This window comes from Etheostoma cragini, chromosome 4, assembly GCF_013103735.1.
Source record: "Etheostoma cragini isolate CJK2018 chromosome 4, CSU_Ecrag_1.0, whole genome shotgun sequence".
NCBI classification, from domain to species: Eukaryota; Metazoa; Chordata; class Actinopteri; order Perciformes; family Percidae; genus Etheostoma; species Etheostoma cragini.
Genome location: NC_048410.1, coordinates 20,013,983 through 20,030,288, shown reverse-complemented (window position 1 = coordinate 20,030,288; position 16,306 = coordinate 20,013,983). Strand labels below are relative to the sequence as shown.

Genomic DNA, 16,306 nt, shown 5'->3' with positions numbered 1-16,306 from the left:
CAGGGTTAAGGAAAATGAACTTCTTGTTGACTGCACTACACATTTGTCATTTTACAGTTATTTTTAGTTTTCTGATCATGGAAGCTACAAAATGAAACATCCTCAAAACCACTAAAGGTGAAGAATGACACCTTACAAACTGGAGTGACATTTCCTCTGCCAAGTCTTGTAATATATGATGTATTATACCAATCCATATTAAAATATTATCATAATATTCTTTACCAAACCAGTAAACACTAGCCTGCAGGCTAAAATTGGGAGGCAATGACCAAAGACCTCAGAGAGTGGTGTGCTGTTAACCAGGCTTTGATTCAGACCACAATCATCAAAAGAAAAACTTTATATTAATATACTGCACTTTCTTCCTCATTTTATTAAAATTGCTGCAGGTAAGCGGTCCTCTAATGTTTTTGGTGAGGAAGGAAATTGGCAAGGAAATTCAAAAAATCACCGACATCTCAGAAGCCTTTCTTTCCAGACATGTCTTTCAACCCTTTGAATGTGCTTCATTCTCACAATTATTCGAAAAGTTGCCTCATTAGCAATAGGCAGACTGCTTAAAATTCAGTGTTTCAGTCAAAGAGCCAACACACTTTTATTGAATGTAAATGGGCATCATAGAATAACAGATATGAATTTCTGTTGACATTTGGTGAACCACTGTGCAATGAGTTGCTGCATAAAATGGTAAAATGTTAGGTACTTTGTGCAATGAAAAATCCTGTACTTCATCCTTTTTTCTCTAAATCGTAGTTCATCAAAGACCCCGACATAGGCTCCAGCATATCTGTGATGCATTACCTATTAAATAAATGAAACACAGAAGATGCTCAGCGGAAAAAAAGGACATTTAATGAAAAAGTAAATTACCATAGGTCGATGTCACAAATGACAAAAGCGAATTGAATCATTTTCAAATGACAAAAATACTTCCCCCACATCAGTGGCCATTGAGTATCTTGCTGCTGTTTGTCACACTGTGTGTGTCAGAGCTCAGCAGATTTCTCCGCTCTCCCCTCTGGGTGCCACACTGGTATCATTGGAAATAATTGAGTGATTATAGCCAAGGTGAATTATTGGGAGGGTACTAGCGGAGGCAGAGGGGGAGCAGGATAAAGGATGATATGGGTGGCATTGAAATACAGAACACATGAGTCATGGAGAATGAAGCAGCAAGGTACAGATGAATACAAAAGTTAAATGAATGACAGAATTGTTCAGAATGCTGATTCATGAGATAAATTGGAAAAAAAGAGACACAAATAACTCTTTTAAGACTGTTCAAAGAGGTATAGAATATGGAAAGAGAAAGAGAGAATGTTTGTGGGGTGTTTTCCGGGAGGGGCTGTAATAGAGACATATTGAGTTTGCAACAAACAGCTTATTTCTCTCTCCTCTGCTTCTCTGCAATGGATTTATGACTGTTGCAGTGGCCTTTGGGCTTCAGGCTGTTCTCAGCATGAGAACCTCCTAGCAATGCGCTCCCTCTGCGCTGTCAGCGTGATGCAGCACACACACACACGTGCATGCACACATGCACGCACCCACGCACACACACACACACACACACACACACACACACACACTGTCTCCAGTGTCACACTCTCATAACCACACAGTCAGAGTGCTTGACGTCCTGCCCTTGACACTATGCATTTGCTGACAGCAAACACTCCCCATCTAGGAGAGCTGTGTGTGTGTGTGCATGCATTCATGCGTGCGTGCGCGTGTGTGTGCCTGTCTGTCCCTTACACCCAGCCTGCGGGTTAATAAACACTGATGTGTATCTAGCCTATCACTACTTTAATGCTTTCACCTCTACACTTGCTCTTTATCTCTGGTTATTTTTTCAGTCTGCACCAGCTTTCTTGCTCTCTCACATTTACCTGTGTCAGGTTCTGATTTAAATTAATTATTAAGGTGTACCTTACATCTCTCTTTGCCGCTCTCTGGCTTTCTCTCTCATCCTCTCTCCTGTCTTGTCTCTGTCCTCCGTTTCACACCATTCTCTCTTTTTCATTCCCCCGTGTGGGTCTGTCTGCCATGTCTATATGCCATGTTTTTTTTTCCCACACCCCTGTGACAGTTGCTGTCTTTCTTTTTGATGTTTGTATCCCTGGGTTGCCACCGCTGTCATGACAGGAGAGAGGTAAAGGCACCGGAGCTGACAGCAGTACAGAGGAATGGCAAGCGCTGTGGTCGTAAGATCCATAATAACCTGTGCATGTCCCCATCAGATCCTTGCTCTACCATCCTGACCACGGGTAAGTAGAATATCAGATTGTGTTAAAAATGAACTATGTAATTTTAAAAGAAATCATTTTTACTATCCTAAACAAATCCCATGACACAAATAGCCAATGTATCCCCTAACTTCCTACTGAAGATGCAATCGTTACAACCAATATCATGAATGTACAAAAAATGGCAAACAATTTCCTGACAATAGCAGTTTTAGCAAACATTCCTCCAACAGGAGTAAATAGTGTATTTGCTCTACCACTGGGAATGTACGGCAGTGGGATAGTTAATGTGGGATTAAATCAAAATAATCTACAGTGCACATTTTCATCATAATGCAGAAACATGTTGCGTCCACATTTGAAATGTTGTTTACATCATTTTTGACCACAATAAGAATGACTGTGATGAATGCAATTTCAGTTGTAACTATACTTTTTAGACCAATAAAATTCCATGGAACATTCTAATAAGCTGTATCAGGTTTGTCCTTAAATGCCTGTAATTCTTGCAGCAAAGTAAGTTTCTTAAGTCTTAGGGAGACCAATAAAAGTAATTTGGCTTTGACTTTTTATGCACTGTAAAATTAGTTGGTTCTTACCAAGATAAAACAAATTAGATTTAAAAGTTTTAGATAATTTATCTTGATTTAAGAGTGAATTCTGTGTTCAACTTTAAACTACAATCTTGAATCATGGAAGCTTGTCAAGGGAAATTATCTTGCTGCATGGACAGATCATTTCCCTTGTTTTGCATACCTTTTCCCTCAGATTTAGTGTTTTTATCTTGTTTTTAGACACCTCTTTTAGCAGTGTGCAGCATTGTGTCAAAGTCTTTCCCCTTGGACAAAATACACCTTACTGTAAATTAACATTTTAAACATCTCAATACTTTTTTTACATTGCCACCAAAGCAATCAATAATTAAATGTAAGTCCTTTCATTGTCATCCATTGATGAAAATGTGTTCAGTGTTATACACGTGAATTATTTCCATCACTGCCATTACAATATTGTGCATAATTTAAGATGGCTATAAACTCTCTTTGAGGACTTTTTAACCCAGAAATATTGACATATTGTGGAGACACTTAATTGATGTTGAGCCTTGTTTTTTCCCCGTCACTAGTATTGATAGACTGAACATCAGATATTAAGCCTGTATGGAAAAATATGAACCCTGAGCTTGTCATTCAACTGTATCAGAAGTTAGATGTGTTTTTTCATATGGAATAAGAAGTTGCAACTTTCTGTTTGGACGTGACTGATTGAGGTTTCTTGACATCTTTAACCAAATAATTAAGGCAGGCTTCCAACTCTTAATATTTCATTAACACTGTAAAACATATACTTCTGTATGTACTACTGCTGCATTTCTCAAATTCAGTTGGAAGTAGAATGCACAATGGAACTGGGACACATATATACTTTTTTGTGTGTCATTCTGATCATTTAGGATTGTGTTGTCTTCAGGTGTATGCATGGAAGAGGGAGAGAACTGGTGCTCTCAAATCAACAGGCTGCAGACGCTGCTGGATAAACTGGAGTGTCAGGTATGAGGCTTCCTTCTGTATAATTTAGGTGGAATACGAGGGATGAGGAAATATGAGCATAGAGCCGTACTATTTTGACCCTTTTGTCCCCCATAGATTTACATGAATGCATAAAATTCCCATTAATACAAATAAAGGATGTAACAGCCATCTTTTAACTTTGTTGAGCAGGCAATGGAATACATTTAATAGGAAATAACAAAGGCTGTGTGTGGGCTATTTGTCGTGCTGTCGCCTACACAGAACTGCAGGTTGTGCACATGATATCTGTAGACCTGCCTGCAAGGCTGCTTTAACAATTACAAGATTACTTCAGACACATGGATTTCACTTGAATAGTTCAATGTTGTTTTTTCTCTAATATGTCTGAGACAAAACAACTGCCTGCTTGAACAATGTGTTTTCAGTTAATCAGGTCTTGTAAACTATCTATTATGTTAAATGGTCTACATCTCTATTCAACTTTGCACTGACAGTATAATTCAGAATGTGTCTTTGTGTGTTTGTATTGATCAATAACAGAAAACGGTGCACTCGAAGCATGTGGAAACAATGCTTTTCCAAGAGGTATTGTGCAGATCTGTGTATCGGTCAAACACAAAGCACAGTCACCTCTCAACCTGTAATTTCTTGTTCTGTATTCTATGACCCATTCTTGCTTCCACGTCTTAAATTCTCTTTCCCCTTTTTCCTGCCACACCTTTGGCTCCATCTCATTCTCTCTATGCTTTTTTTCATTAACTCCTGATATTGCCATGTTTTGATCTTCATTTTTTTTCTCTCCTTTCAGAGTCTCTCAAATCATTTTTCTCTCTAATCCTTGCTTTTGCCAAGCCAGTGGGACTCAGAGTGCAATATCAAAGCAATTCATGACCTGCAGAATTTTCTGAGTGCAATAACCATCCCCACACTTCATCGCCGCCACCACTATCACACACACCTTCTGTCCATCTTGCTCCCTTTCTCACTCAAATACAACACAATGAGTTTTCTGCATACACACACACACACAGACACACACACGTATACACAAGAACCATAACCTTTAAGATGGAAAGCTCACTCTGTTTAATTACATATATTGTATTTCATTATTCATAACATCATACCTTTCTAGACATCATATAGCCTAGGGATATGGGTGAAATAAATCACGTGTGGTGAACGACATGTTTTCCACTTGTTTTTCTTTAAAATTACAATGGCATTATTGAAAGAATGAATGTAACCTTTCTAGCTCCGGGAATTTGTTTTGCACAACGGCCTTTGAAAAATGTCACATCCCAAACCCATCAGATATCATATCAGAGCAGAGCAAAGGGAAGAAAAAACAACAACATTGCAGTAACAAGTGCGATTCACAAACTTAGTTAATTTCCTTTGCCTACTTTTCTGTACAGTACCCCATCTGTGACCATAAGGTGCAAATGACTGCATGCAAATAAATAGGCTCAATCCATCAATACTCTTTTGCTAATAAACGGAGGACAGAGATAATTACTTAAAGAATAAAGTAAATAACTTCTCGCATCACTGACTATTCTTTCCCCTATATTTAATAGAGCCAACATCATGTTCTGCATATATTCATATTTGACATCTTTTTGTTTCAGGGTCCCAAGCTGGAGCCACTGAAAGAGGACACACTGGCCAGCACGTATAAGTCGGTAAGTTAGCACTGATATAGGAACTGTATCTGGAACACTGACCACAGTAAAAAAATACCTCTTGGAAACATTTTGTTTTTATGGCAGGTTGTTTTTATTGGGCAGTTTCATGATTAAAGTAGACTGATTTTTTTTCTTGACAGTTAGTGACTGTGAAGATTTAGCCTCTGGGATGAACAATTCTAAGGGGTTTCTGTGTAGCCAGTGGGCCAAGACTTCCTCATCATCATTGTCCATTTAGTGTCAAAACCTTTTGTAGGTCTTGTACTGTGTGTTCAGATGACATTTGGTTAACACAGACTGAAACATCTGCACATCAAAGTAGACAAATACATAAAAACCTAAGCTTAATCGTTATCAGAGATTGCATTTGGGCAATTTTTTTCCTCTTCTTTTGCTCGCAACATGGACTGTTATGAACATATTATGAACGTTAATATGGCAAAATATTAAAAGCATGATCATTACAATACTAAATCTTAAGATGACATTATAAAGGTTAATTAATGTTCCGTAGCTACACACACACACACACACACACACACACACACACACACACACACACACACACACAGGACCAGGGACTGGTTTACAGGATTTCTTGTCCATTTAAATCAAGCATTTTACAGAATTTCACTGTAGTCCAGCACTCAAAGTTGAACTACTGTGTATGGTGAGGCTTCTGCAATGTGATGTTGAAATGTGACACTTCTCTGCCTGAGGCTACTGGACAGCAGAATTATTACGTTTATAGAACAACTCTCTTTTTGTTTGACTATGCAGTGGCTGGATTACATTGATTGCGCCTCACTCTGCATATCAAGTAAATTAAGGTCTCACTTTGGTGGATAATAGCTGAATAAAACAGTATTTTCACATCTTGTTCATTTTAAAGGAACCACACTTAGCTTTTTTATCATTTTATTTTGCATATCTCTACATAAAAGACAAGGAGTGGACAAACGTAATTGAGTCAATACCACTGTGGCACTGTCTAAATGTGAAAATATTATTCATAGCAATTCCATTATTTCATTCTAGCTATGTGTTTAACTTGTGATTGAACTCCATTTCAGTTCCCATTCTATTAAAATTTCCACTTTATTTTTAACATTAATATGCATCCCCCATCATACCTATGGTCCCCCAGTGGCTAGAAATGGCGATAGGCGTAAACAGAGCCCTGGGTATCCTGCGCTGCCTTTGAGACATGAGAGCTCAGATGGGATCTGAGCTGGAATCTTGCCCCTTATGACCTCATGAGGCCACCCATGAGAGAGACGTCATGGCTTTCAAACAAGCAAGTGGCAGTTGGTCAAGGCCACACCGCCAGCCTCCAACTTGGCACCCTCCCCCCTCTCCTCCTCAAAAGACTCAGAAATGACACATACTAAGGAAAACTCATTGTGTGACTGGCTCTACTGGCTATATTTCTGCACCAAGGCCCAATTTGGGAAAAGAGACTTCAGATACAGTGTTAGGGGACCACTAATTTTTAATTTTATTTTTATTTTGTGTATTAATCCCCAATCAATCCAGCCACCAATCCACACTTTGTACTTTTTGACTAAGTACGGCTAAGGTCTAAATAAAAGTTTCCAACGATCACCACGTCATGGGACCTTTATGTTAGTCCTCTTTTTGCTCTTTCTGATCGTGACACCCTTGGTAGTTACAGTATTTTCCAAAAAAGATGACAAGATATCACTTCAACTATTTTTCAGCTGCAGCACATCTGTTTCCTTATCAATCGAAATAATACAAAAACCTCCTGTACCAGATCCGTTTTTTGGGAACTTTTACACTCATTTTCATCTCATTCCAAATATATGAAAATCAATCAATTTAAAAACCTAAAGGTATAAACATGTGCACTGGGAAGCAGATGAGGGTCAGTTTATGTTCACAAGGCTCGAATTAAAATAAGAGAGAGTAAATAGAAAATGTCTTAGTTTTGGTTAGTCCGGTTAAAGAAATAAAAATGGTGGAAAGAGCGATGTCTTTCTCTGTTTCTTTTGGGATTTTAGAGTTATCCTTTCTAAAATGAAACCCAGTAAAAAGCAAACAATTTTGAAAAAAAAGCACATAGACTCAAACTACATATTTCCTTGCTTGCCTTTTGTGGAGTCTGGTCATGCAGATTGGTTTTGATTTTATTTGCTGAGGTTTTGATTTATCTACCTGTAATGTTTTTGCCACTGCACTAAAATTGAGCTGAATGTAATTTATTTGCTCCTCAGGACTCTGAAAATGTGTACTTCTCAGTCATACTTTTTTTAATGTCAACCTTCACAGCGAGGCTGCTTGTTGAAATGCTATGAGCATAATGAATTGGATCCATCCCCCTCCATTGTATTGAGGTGGCAACAACAATCTCAGGAGATCTTAAAACTTAACCTACATGGCAAGGCAACCACAAATCTGTATCACTGCCAGTTGCGGTTGATGTTGCTTGTTAGCTGAAACATCAATCGATGAGAATACATATATTTTTTAATGATTTCAAAGTGTCTTTTCTTTTCCTCTGCCAAGAGGTCCATGTATCAATATGGAAAGCAGGTGTTATATGAAACATTTTCATGGCATATTTAGTTGATAAGTTGAATGTGTTGACTTGGGGCGGCTGTGTCTCAGTGGTAGAGCGGTTGCCTGCCTATAGGAAGGTTGGTGGTTCAATCCCTTGGTCCTGCAGTCCCATGTCGAAGTGTCCTTGGGCAAGACACTGAACCCCGAGTTGCCTCCAGGTGCTGCGCATTAGAGTGTGAATGTGTGTGAGTGTTTATCTGATGAGCAGGTGGCACCTTCTACGGCAGCCTCGGCCACAGTGTATGAATGTGTGTGATTGGTGAATGTATCCTCTATGATGTAAAAGCGCTTTGAGTAGTTGTTAAGACTAGAAAAGCGCTATATAAATACAGCACATTTACATTTACTTCACCAGTTACTTCCACGAGCCACTTTCTGTTGTTGTTACACATATCTCTGTGGTTTTGTGTCTGTGGTCATTTTGTGTCACTTTGTAATTGTTTTTGTAGTAATCTTTTGTCTGTGGTTGTTAGCTTTTTTTTGCTGCCCTGTTTTGTCTTTTTGTAGTCGCTTAGTGTCTCTATGTGTTTCTTCATGGTAATTTTGAGTCTCTGCCTGGTTGGCACTGCTCTTCTAGGGACATTTTGCAGGTGAAGGTGACCAGGGCCCTTGGCACTTTGGGCCCATAGTCCTGTGCCCGACAGCCCAGTTCAGTAATCCATACATGAACCTGCTGTACACAGTGTATTATATAGAGAAAGTGACAAACGGCCCTGATGACACAAAGGGAGTATCATGGCAACACAGTTATTATAGTGCACAACATTTTGTCAAAAAGTGATGAGGACATAAGGTTTTATACGTAATGGGGAGATTGGTATGAGATTAGAATAGATAATTAAAATGCATAGTTACCCATTAAAGGGCAAAACAAATTACAAAACTACAACAATAAACTATAAAAATAAGGCTGCATAAAATGCACAACACTGTCAACCATACAAGAGCTTAGATTATATACACACACATTGCAGGGGGTCTGGAGGTCTTCTCCCAGGAGATTTGTAGCACTCACAAATTTAAAAAGTTGACAAAAGCGACCAAGTGGTGGGGACATGTCCCCACTGTCTCCGTGTAAATGAGACCTGATAGTGCAGGTAGTGTCAGCATATGTAATATTTTGTCTGTGTTTTTCATAGCTTAGAATTTAGAAAAGGTCCTTACATTTTACTTAGATTGCCTTACAGTTAGTGCCTCCATCTTAATGTGTGCAGCTGTTTCCACTTGGCTTTCAGATTCATTGACAAACAAACTGAATGTACTGCCAAAGTGTCTTAAGTGAGCACAATGCCAAGAGATGTAACATTAACATGTTAGTGGTAGTGACACATGAGCCCTCAAGAAGGAAGAATCAGTTTGTCATCAAAAACTTTAAAAGTATCTTGATAATATCTGCACAAACACTTGGACCTCAGGGGGTGATGTGAGCCTACACACACACACACACACACACACACACACACACACACACACACACACACACACACACACACACACACACACTTCTTTGGCTGCCAGTGAGTCATCTCATAATGTTCCTCTCTTTCTTGTATCCTTGCCAACAGAACATCCTTCTTGTTCAGAGGCAGATGTCGGTGACCAATGAAGATCTTGACAACTTCCAGAAAGTACTGAAGAGCTACACTAATGCCACCGCAGCCCAGCCTGACAACCTGCAGTGAGTGTCTTGCTTGTCAGAAAAAGAAACATACTGACAACATTGAGTTAGACTCTGTTGCTGAGGAAGCTTTTTGAATATTGAGGCAAAGGTGAACCAGGGGGTTTGAATTGTGCCAACTATGCCAAAATGGATAGACAGCTACTGTTAACAAGATATTATGTCAGCTTGGATATTATGGGAGTTTTATGAGACCCCAAATTGTGAGCAGCTTAATTGAAAATGAATGAAATTGTTTTACAATAATAACCCATTTACAGAAATATTTTCAGAAAGTTGACACTGCCACTAACTTATTGAATAGAAACCTGCTTTCCTGCAAGAAGCTTTTCTCCATGCGAGTTATAACTGACATGTCTCAAAAGATTAAGACATATGACATTTACAGAAATTTATCCTCTTCTTGTCCCACTCTACTTTTCTTCTTTATCCTGATGACAGTGTGTCTGTTCAGAAGCTCCCGGGAAAGTTGAGTTACATAATGTATGAATTCTGGCAAGGCCGCATCTCCTGGATGAGGTCAGTATTTTGTGTGTGTGTGTGTGGGTGTGTGTGTGTGTGTGTGTGTGTGTGTCATATATTGGCAGACTATTTGGCACTCTTAACTGTTTGATGAAAATGTTCTCCACCAGTGAATATGAGCAGATGGCCCATCTCTAGGTCTGCACACACATACACAGACACACACGGGTGCATGGTTTAAGCCAATCCATGGAGTAAGCAAATCAATGAATATATATTAATCTGCACAGACCTGATGTGTTTGATAAAAATGTGATTTAAAAGATTTAAGATTTTTACTAACTGGTATTAACATTTACAGTTACATTTTAACACTTTTACAGTTTTGACTGCTTCCTGTGTCAACACAATAACAGTTAATATTAAATATCTCTTTTCAATCTCCACTGACGAACTGTCTTTTTTAACATAAACTGGACTGAACAATTCCTTTTGCTAAAGCTAATGCTCCACTCTGATTTCCTCCACACTCTCTTTTTGTCTTTTCACTTGTATTTTGCACATTTCTTTCTGTCTCTATAGCTACCTGCAGTCCAACAGCAGTAAAGACTTTCAGCGCTGTGTCATTGACATGCTGGAGGATGCTGAAGTAGTCTCTACCATGTTGCTCCCAGGTTTGTAGATGTGTGTCTGCATTCATATCTGTCTCAGTGTGAGATAAACACATGTAACGTACAGTATATCCAAACTTCCAACACTGTGCAAGATGGACTTTCAGTGACATATAGTTGCAGAATACAGTTTGCATAACATTAACTTTTACTTGACTGTTTTGTATTATTTCATGTGTTTATGTAGGATGTTCCTTTACCTCCTTTATCTCCTTTACATGTGTAGAGGTCTGCTTAGAAAAATATCCTGATGTTTGTAAGATAAACGACGAAGACCACAGACATCATGATATCACAATTGCTGTGTTCATGTGACACACATTTAGTTTTGGCACAGTGATGGCATGTTAGACCCAAACTCCTTGGGTGCTGAGAAGATGCTGTACATTCTGCTCATTGACTCTCGGATCTGTCTTTTGCCTGCTGACAGACTCCCCTGTGTCAACAGCAAGTCCAAGTCTTTTGAGGAATACAGTTAAAAAAATAGCCATGCTAGATAATGGACTTGTAAATGTTAGCCAGAAGTATCCTTATCAGGGATCTGCTTACATTAACCACACATTGCAATTCTTTAAAATTGTTTATTCAGCCTATCTTATGACATCTTGGGCCATGCTGCAAAATGTTTAACCATTTTGTACTAACAGGAAATGGTAGAATTTGTGTAAAACGTGTATTACCGTTGCTGTTGTGTTTGTCCAAAATCTCAATACCATCTGCCACATCTTAAATTTTCATCTGGGTGTAGCTTCTTTATTGTATTGCATTGTGGGACAATACAACAATCAACAGTCAACACTCAAAATCCCAGGCTGAGTTCCAAATGAAATACTTTTTCTTATTTACTTTTAGTATATGGTGCATCTGCTATTATATATGTTGTGCAAGGAATTGTGGGTCAGAATACCCAGAAAAGAATACAGCAAAACCCAACCGGATGCAGTAGGACATTCAGATAGTTTGTATGTTCAGATGTACTTAGACCTCTCATCTGTAGAAATTGGGTCTGCGTCCAGAATTGCCTAGCCTCCTGACAATAAATCACTTTGAGAATTTTGTTATTGAGCCTAAAAGTAGAAAATGTTTTCAAATCAAGGCATTCCCTGTACAAATATTCAATGTTTCTGAGTAAATAAATAACCCACACGTGGATAAGCTCTCCAAACACTCTGGACTATGCTCACACTGGCTGTTGACAGTGAGCCGGTTTTGATGTTTTGCAGATATGTGTGTATTGCCTTCTTTTAGAGACATTTGCACGTGAAAATAAGTCCCGCAAGCAACCTTATTGGCAATGTGACTTCCACCTGACGCACATATATTCTCGCCATCAAGTCCTCAGCAGGACCAACACATGGCAGAGTAGCACAGATCACTGACACCAGGCGTCAATGATGAGTCTTTGCTCTCGCCTCGACATTTGATTTGTTTGTTGCACGCCTCTAAATATGCTTCAGAAAGTGATGTGGTTTATAACTATTTCTATTACTTTTACGTCCTTTGCAGATTATGATTTAGCTGTGTGGGCTGCACGGTTTGCACTCGTTGCTAGGTGCTGTTGGTGGTTGTTAACTTCCACATCTGTGAATCGCATGCATGCTGACTGTCTCCTGCGTCAACCACATAAAGCCCAACTAGTTTTTGTAAATTAGACAATTTAGCAGAGCATTTGTGTAGCTGACAGAGAGGATACAGTCTAAAGTATGGAGAGTCACTAGAACATCCTCTGGTCTTTAAGTGCTTGTTTAAGATAAATGCAAAACTTCAACTTGTTTTAGAAAAATGTACAACAAAACTGAAATATGTTTCCAGATTCCTGAGTAATTTAAATAAGCCTGGGAAATTTAAATTTTAAATGTACATTGTCAATATTCGATTAAATTAAACAGTGAAACTAAAATGTGACAATAAAATAATCACATGTACGTAGTTTTATTGTAGTTGCGTTGGCGGAGCGTTTCTTTAATTACTTATAAGTTAAGAAAAAATTCTAAGTTTGATTAGATTTATTAACAACCAATAGTAGGGCTGCAGATATAATCGAGTAGTTGAGTTAACCAATTATTCCACTTGCTGTACCTTGCTTTATTAAAGAGCAATAGTAAATATCCAAAAGAGAAAATAAGAAAGGTTTCTTAAAATAAACACCTAACCGGGTCACAACTAATGTGTGCCATGCCTTTGCCGTTATTGCCAAAATATCGCCAATGTCGCTAACTTTAAGCTTTATTTTGGCTCTTCGGAAACCTATGAGTGGTGTCACGGATACTACGTCCATATTTTATGCAGTTTATGATCTTGACCAGCAATCATATTGATTTACGTGAAGTGGGTGCGCAGCGTCAGTTTTGGTTTGGTTTCAGCTTGAAGTGATCCCAAACTTGTGACACTTGCAAGTATCCATGTGAAACACAGCAGGTTGTATATAGTTTCATGGATTAAAGTCTTTGCGTCAATGATTTTTAATAATTTAATTACTCAAGCTATTCAAGGAATCACTTAAGCCCTGAGTGATTGCAATCTGGCGTGAGGGATGCTTGCTTCATTGCCTGTTCTTGTCCACGAGAGACATCATTAGTAGCTTACATGCTGCTGAGGATGAAAATGCCCTGATTGGGAGAAAGAGGGAAGATATAGTTTACAAGGTGCACGTCAGAAACGCAGGAAGGATTTGACTCTGAAGTCAAGAATAGAAAAATAAATAAATTACGATATTATGCTGCTCAAAGCAGTGGCTATTATTGTGTGTGTGTCTGAGACAGTCACCCAACGCTGCCTTTATATTTATTCCAGGTGGTGCTTTGCACTAGCAGCCAGGTCTTTTAAGTACAGTAAATTGTTATACTGTCAATCTTTGTCCGATTGCCACTAAGAATCTGTTCACAGCTTAAACAGTGCTACGCTTGGGCTGGAATGGACACCATGGTACATACTGGGAAATCATTTGTTCTTCACAATCCTATGTCCTGTATCTGTAAAGCTGTGATTTTTCCTTTTTTTTAAATGTTTTAATTGCCACCATCCCCACATGATGAAAATCATGTACACGTTAGTCTGCTAATGGAAATGTTTAGCTGATAAATTGAAAAATTAGAGCTTAATAAAATTTAAATTACACAAACTTTTTTAAACGTACCCTGACGTTTCCCTCAGGAGTCCTAAATCGAGTTACACGGTAGATTGGTGTGGGGTGACCTAACTATTTTTTCTCTGTATGTGTTTCCTCAGCTTCCTGGTGGATTATGACTAACAACTAGCAAGTGAATCCAGAATGTCACATCTACTGCCTACACTGTCACACGGACAAAGACACACTGGTGTATCAACCCTCTCACCCACACATGCAACACGCAAACACACACACACACACACACACACACACACAAACACACACACACACGCACACAGACGAATTAAAAGGCATCCATGTGTTTGAAAGCAACAGGAGACAGAGACAATGCCGTCATCCAGCGTTCTCCAGCAGCCTCTTTTAATGTTCCTCTGTCTACGACAGCTTATTATTGTGCCGCTTATATCAGAAGGGATAGTTGCACCCTATAGCCGATACTGACTTGTTAGTGACTGATTCTCTGCAATGCAAAAGCCTGTCTCTTACCCGGCCTCCTCTCTCCTGCAGTGTTGTCCTTTATTATGCCAGTGGAGAACAATCAAAAAGAACCTAGTACAGGCTACTAGAGCACATCCAATCAAGATGAAAATTACCATGCCAGTAGTATCATTGTGCTTTTGATGAGTTATTTACTGTTTGAATACAATTACAGTAGGAAGAATCAGCAGAGAGGATGAAGAGATGAAGGTTTCTGCAGCCTAAACATGCATGCTGATGACTGTGGCCAACAGCTTTCAGTAATAGTTCCTTTAACCCCTGGCTGTACGTTATTATTCTTTCATTAGCTACTGTCCTGTGCACAGAATGTAAAAAAACAAACTATTGATATAAAAGCTACACCTGCCCTGATATCTGCAGTATAGACTAGTGGTTAGTTTGTTACATCTCCTCTGAGACACACTCTTTGTCTCAAAAAGTGTGGTTATTAAAAGGGATTAACACTTTGTGAGATTGCATTGCATCACTAAGTTATAATGAGAATACATAATGTATTTATTTTGGTTATGGTAGAGTATTCCATCTGTACATATGGAACACAGATATAGTCATGTTTCTGTTGTGTCTTGGTTTTGTAATGTAGCCTATACCCTACCAGTTGTAAACAAACTAAAATAGCAACTGTAATAAAATCATTAAAGCTACTAATTGTTTTGACAGGTGAAAAAGCCTCTGTATCTTCATTTTGACAGATGTTTATCTCTGATTGTGCACAGATTGCTAAAAAGACGAATCATACAATAATTATATGATTCGTCTTTTTAGCACTGGTTTTCATCCAAGACATGTGTCTGAATGAACAGTTTGTTTGGTTTTCTTTAGCAGGAAGTTGCTAACGTGTCTCTCTGCCATCTGGTGTCAGGAGGTAATTTACTATAAGTTTCTTCAGGCTTTTTTGTTCTCAGACTTGAAATGAACAAAACAAATGTAACAATTTAAAGAGGATTAAAAAGATCAGCAGTGTGTCCATGTTGGATAATTCTCAATGGGTACATCACAAGCAACTGTTTTCACATTACATATTGTCATTTAAATCAATGTCAATACCGAAAATATTGATTGATGCTGCTTTAAGTGAAATCACCACTGTGTTTGAGTTGATTGCATATACCAGATAAATCTGGGCTTAATTCAAGTAAGGTATAGAAATCCAAATAATCCTACAAACAATGAAACAAAACATATTCGCCTGAAATGGGTTACAATTATTTACCATAGAAACGTAATTTCTGTCAATACTTTGACCAAACACTGAGATAAGGACACCACTTGAAATGCATTTGAGGTTTCTGTGGATCACACTGGACACTGACCACGATTACCTGTATGCAGGACAATTATTGTGTCCTACAGACCCAACTATGAGTACTACTACTATGACCTAGTACTAGCTTTGCCAGGTTCAACCCATTCTCATGAACGGGTTATGTATGATATCGTACGAATAGTTATGCACACTAACACGCACGATATAATACGGAAACTAAGAGACAGCCAGCTGGTCACGTGACATCAGCTACAGAGCTCCATGCTGCTGAGCGACGGTTGCTGACTGTTTAAGCTGCTTCAGAGCTTTGTGACGTGGGTACAGACCTCCGTCACAGCTCGCTGTAGCAGCGGCAGTTGGTAGATGTGTTTAGCCGCTACAGAGCTCTACGACACCGTCCGTGTTGCTTCCCATGGCGCTCCGTCAGGTCAGCGATAGTTGGTGGTTCGGTTCCCCAAGAATAAGTGACTGACCTGTGAGCTCACAGCTGCTGGTCCTTTTGGCAAAGATTGCTGTTAAGTTTAGATAAGAAAAAGTGACCGTTATGGGAA

General features: G+C 38.8%; 1 protein-coding gene across 1 annotated transcript in view; it reads left to right on the top strand.

Moving 5' to 3' along the window:
- necab3 (N-terminal EF-hand calcium binding protein 3) overlaps positions 1-15,156 on the top strand; it is a 36,216-nt gene extending 21,060 nt beyond the window's left edge. The window contains exons 7-13 of the mRNA XM_034870420.1: positions 2,146-2,267; positions 3,717-3,796; positions 5,410-5,463; positions 9,615-9,727; positions 10,169-10,246; positions 10,772-10,863; positions 14,089-15,156. Coding sequence (XP_034726311.1) covers positions 2,146-2,267; positions 3,717-3,796; positions 5,410-5,463; positions 9,615-9,727; positions 10,169-10,246; positions 10,772-10,863; positions 14,089-14,117 — 568 coding nt within the window. The 3' untranslated portion in view covers positions 14,118-15,156. The remainder of the gene's footprint in view (positions 1-2,145; positions 2,268-3,716; positions 3,797-5,409; positions 5,464-9,614; positions 9,728-10,168; positions 10,247-10,771; positions 10,864-14,088) is intronic.
- Positions 15,157-16,306: the final 1,150 nt, after the last annotated feature.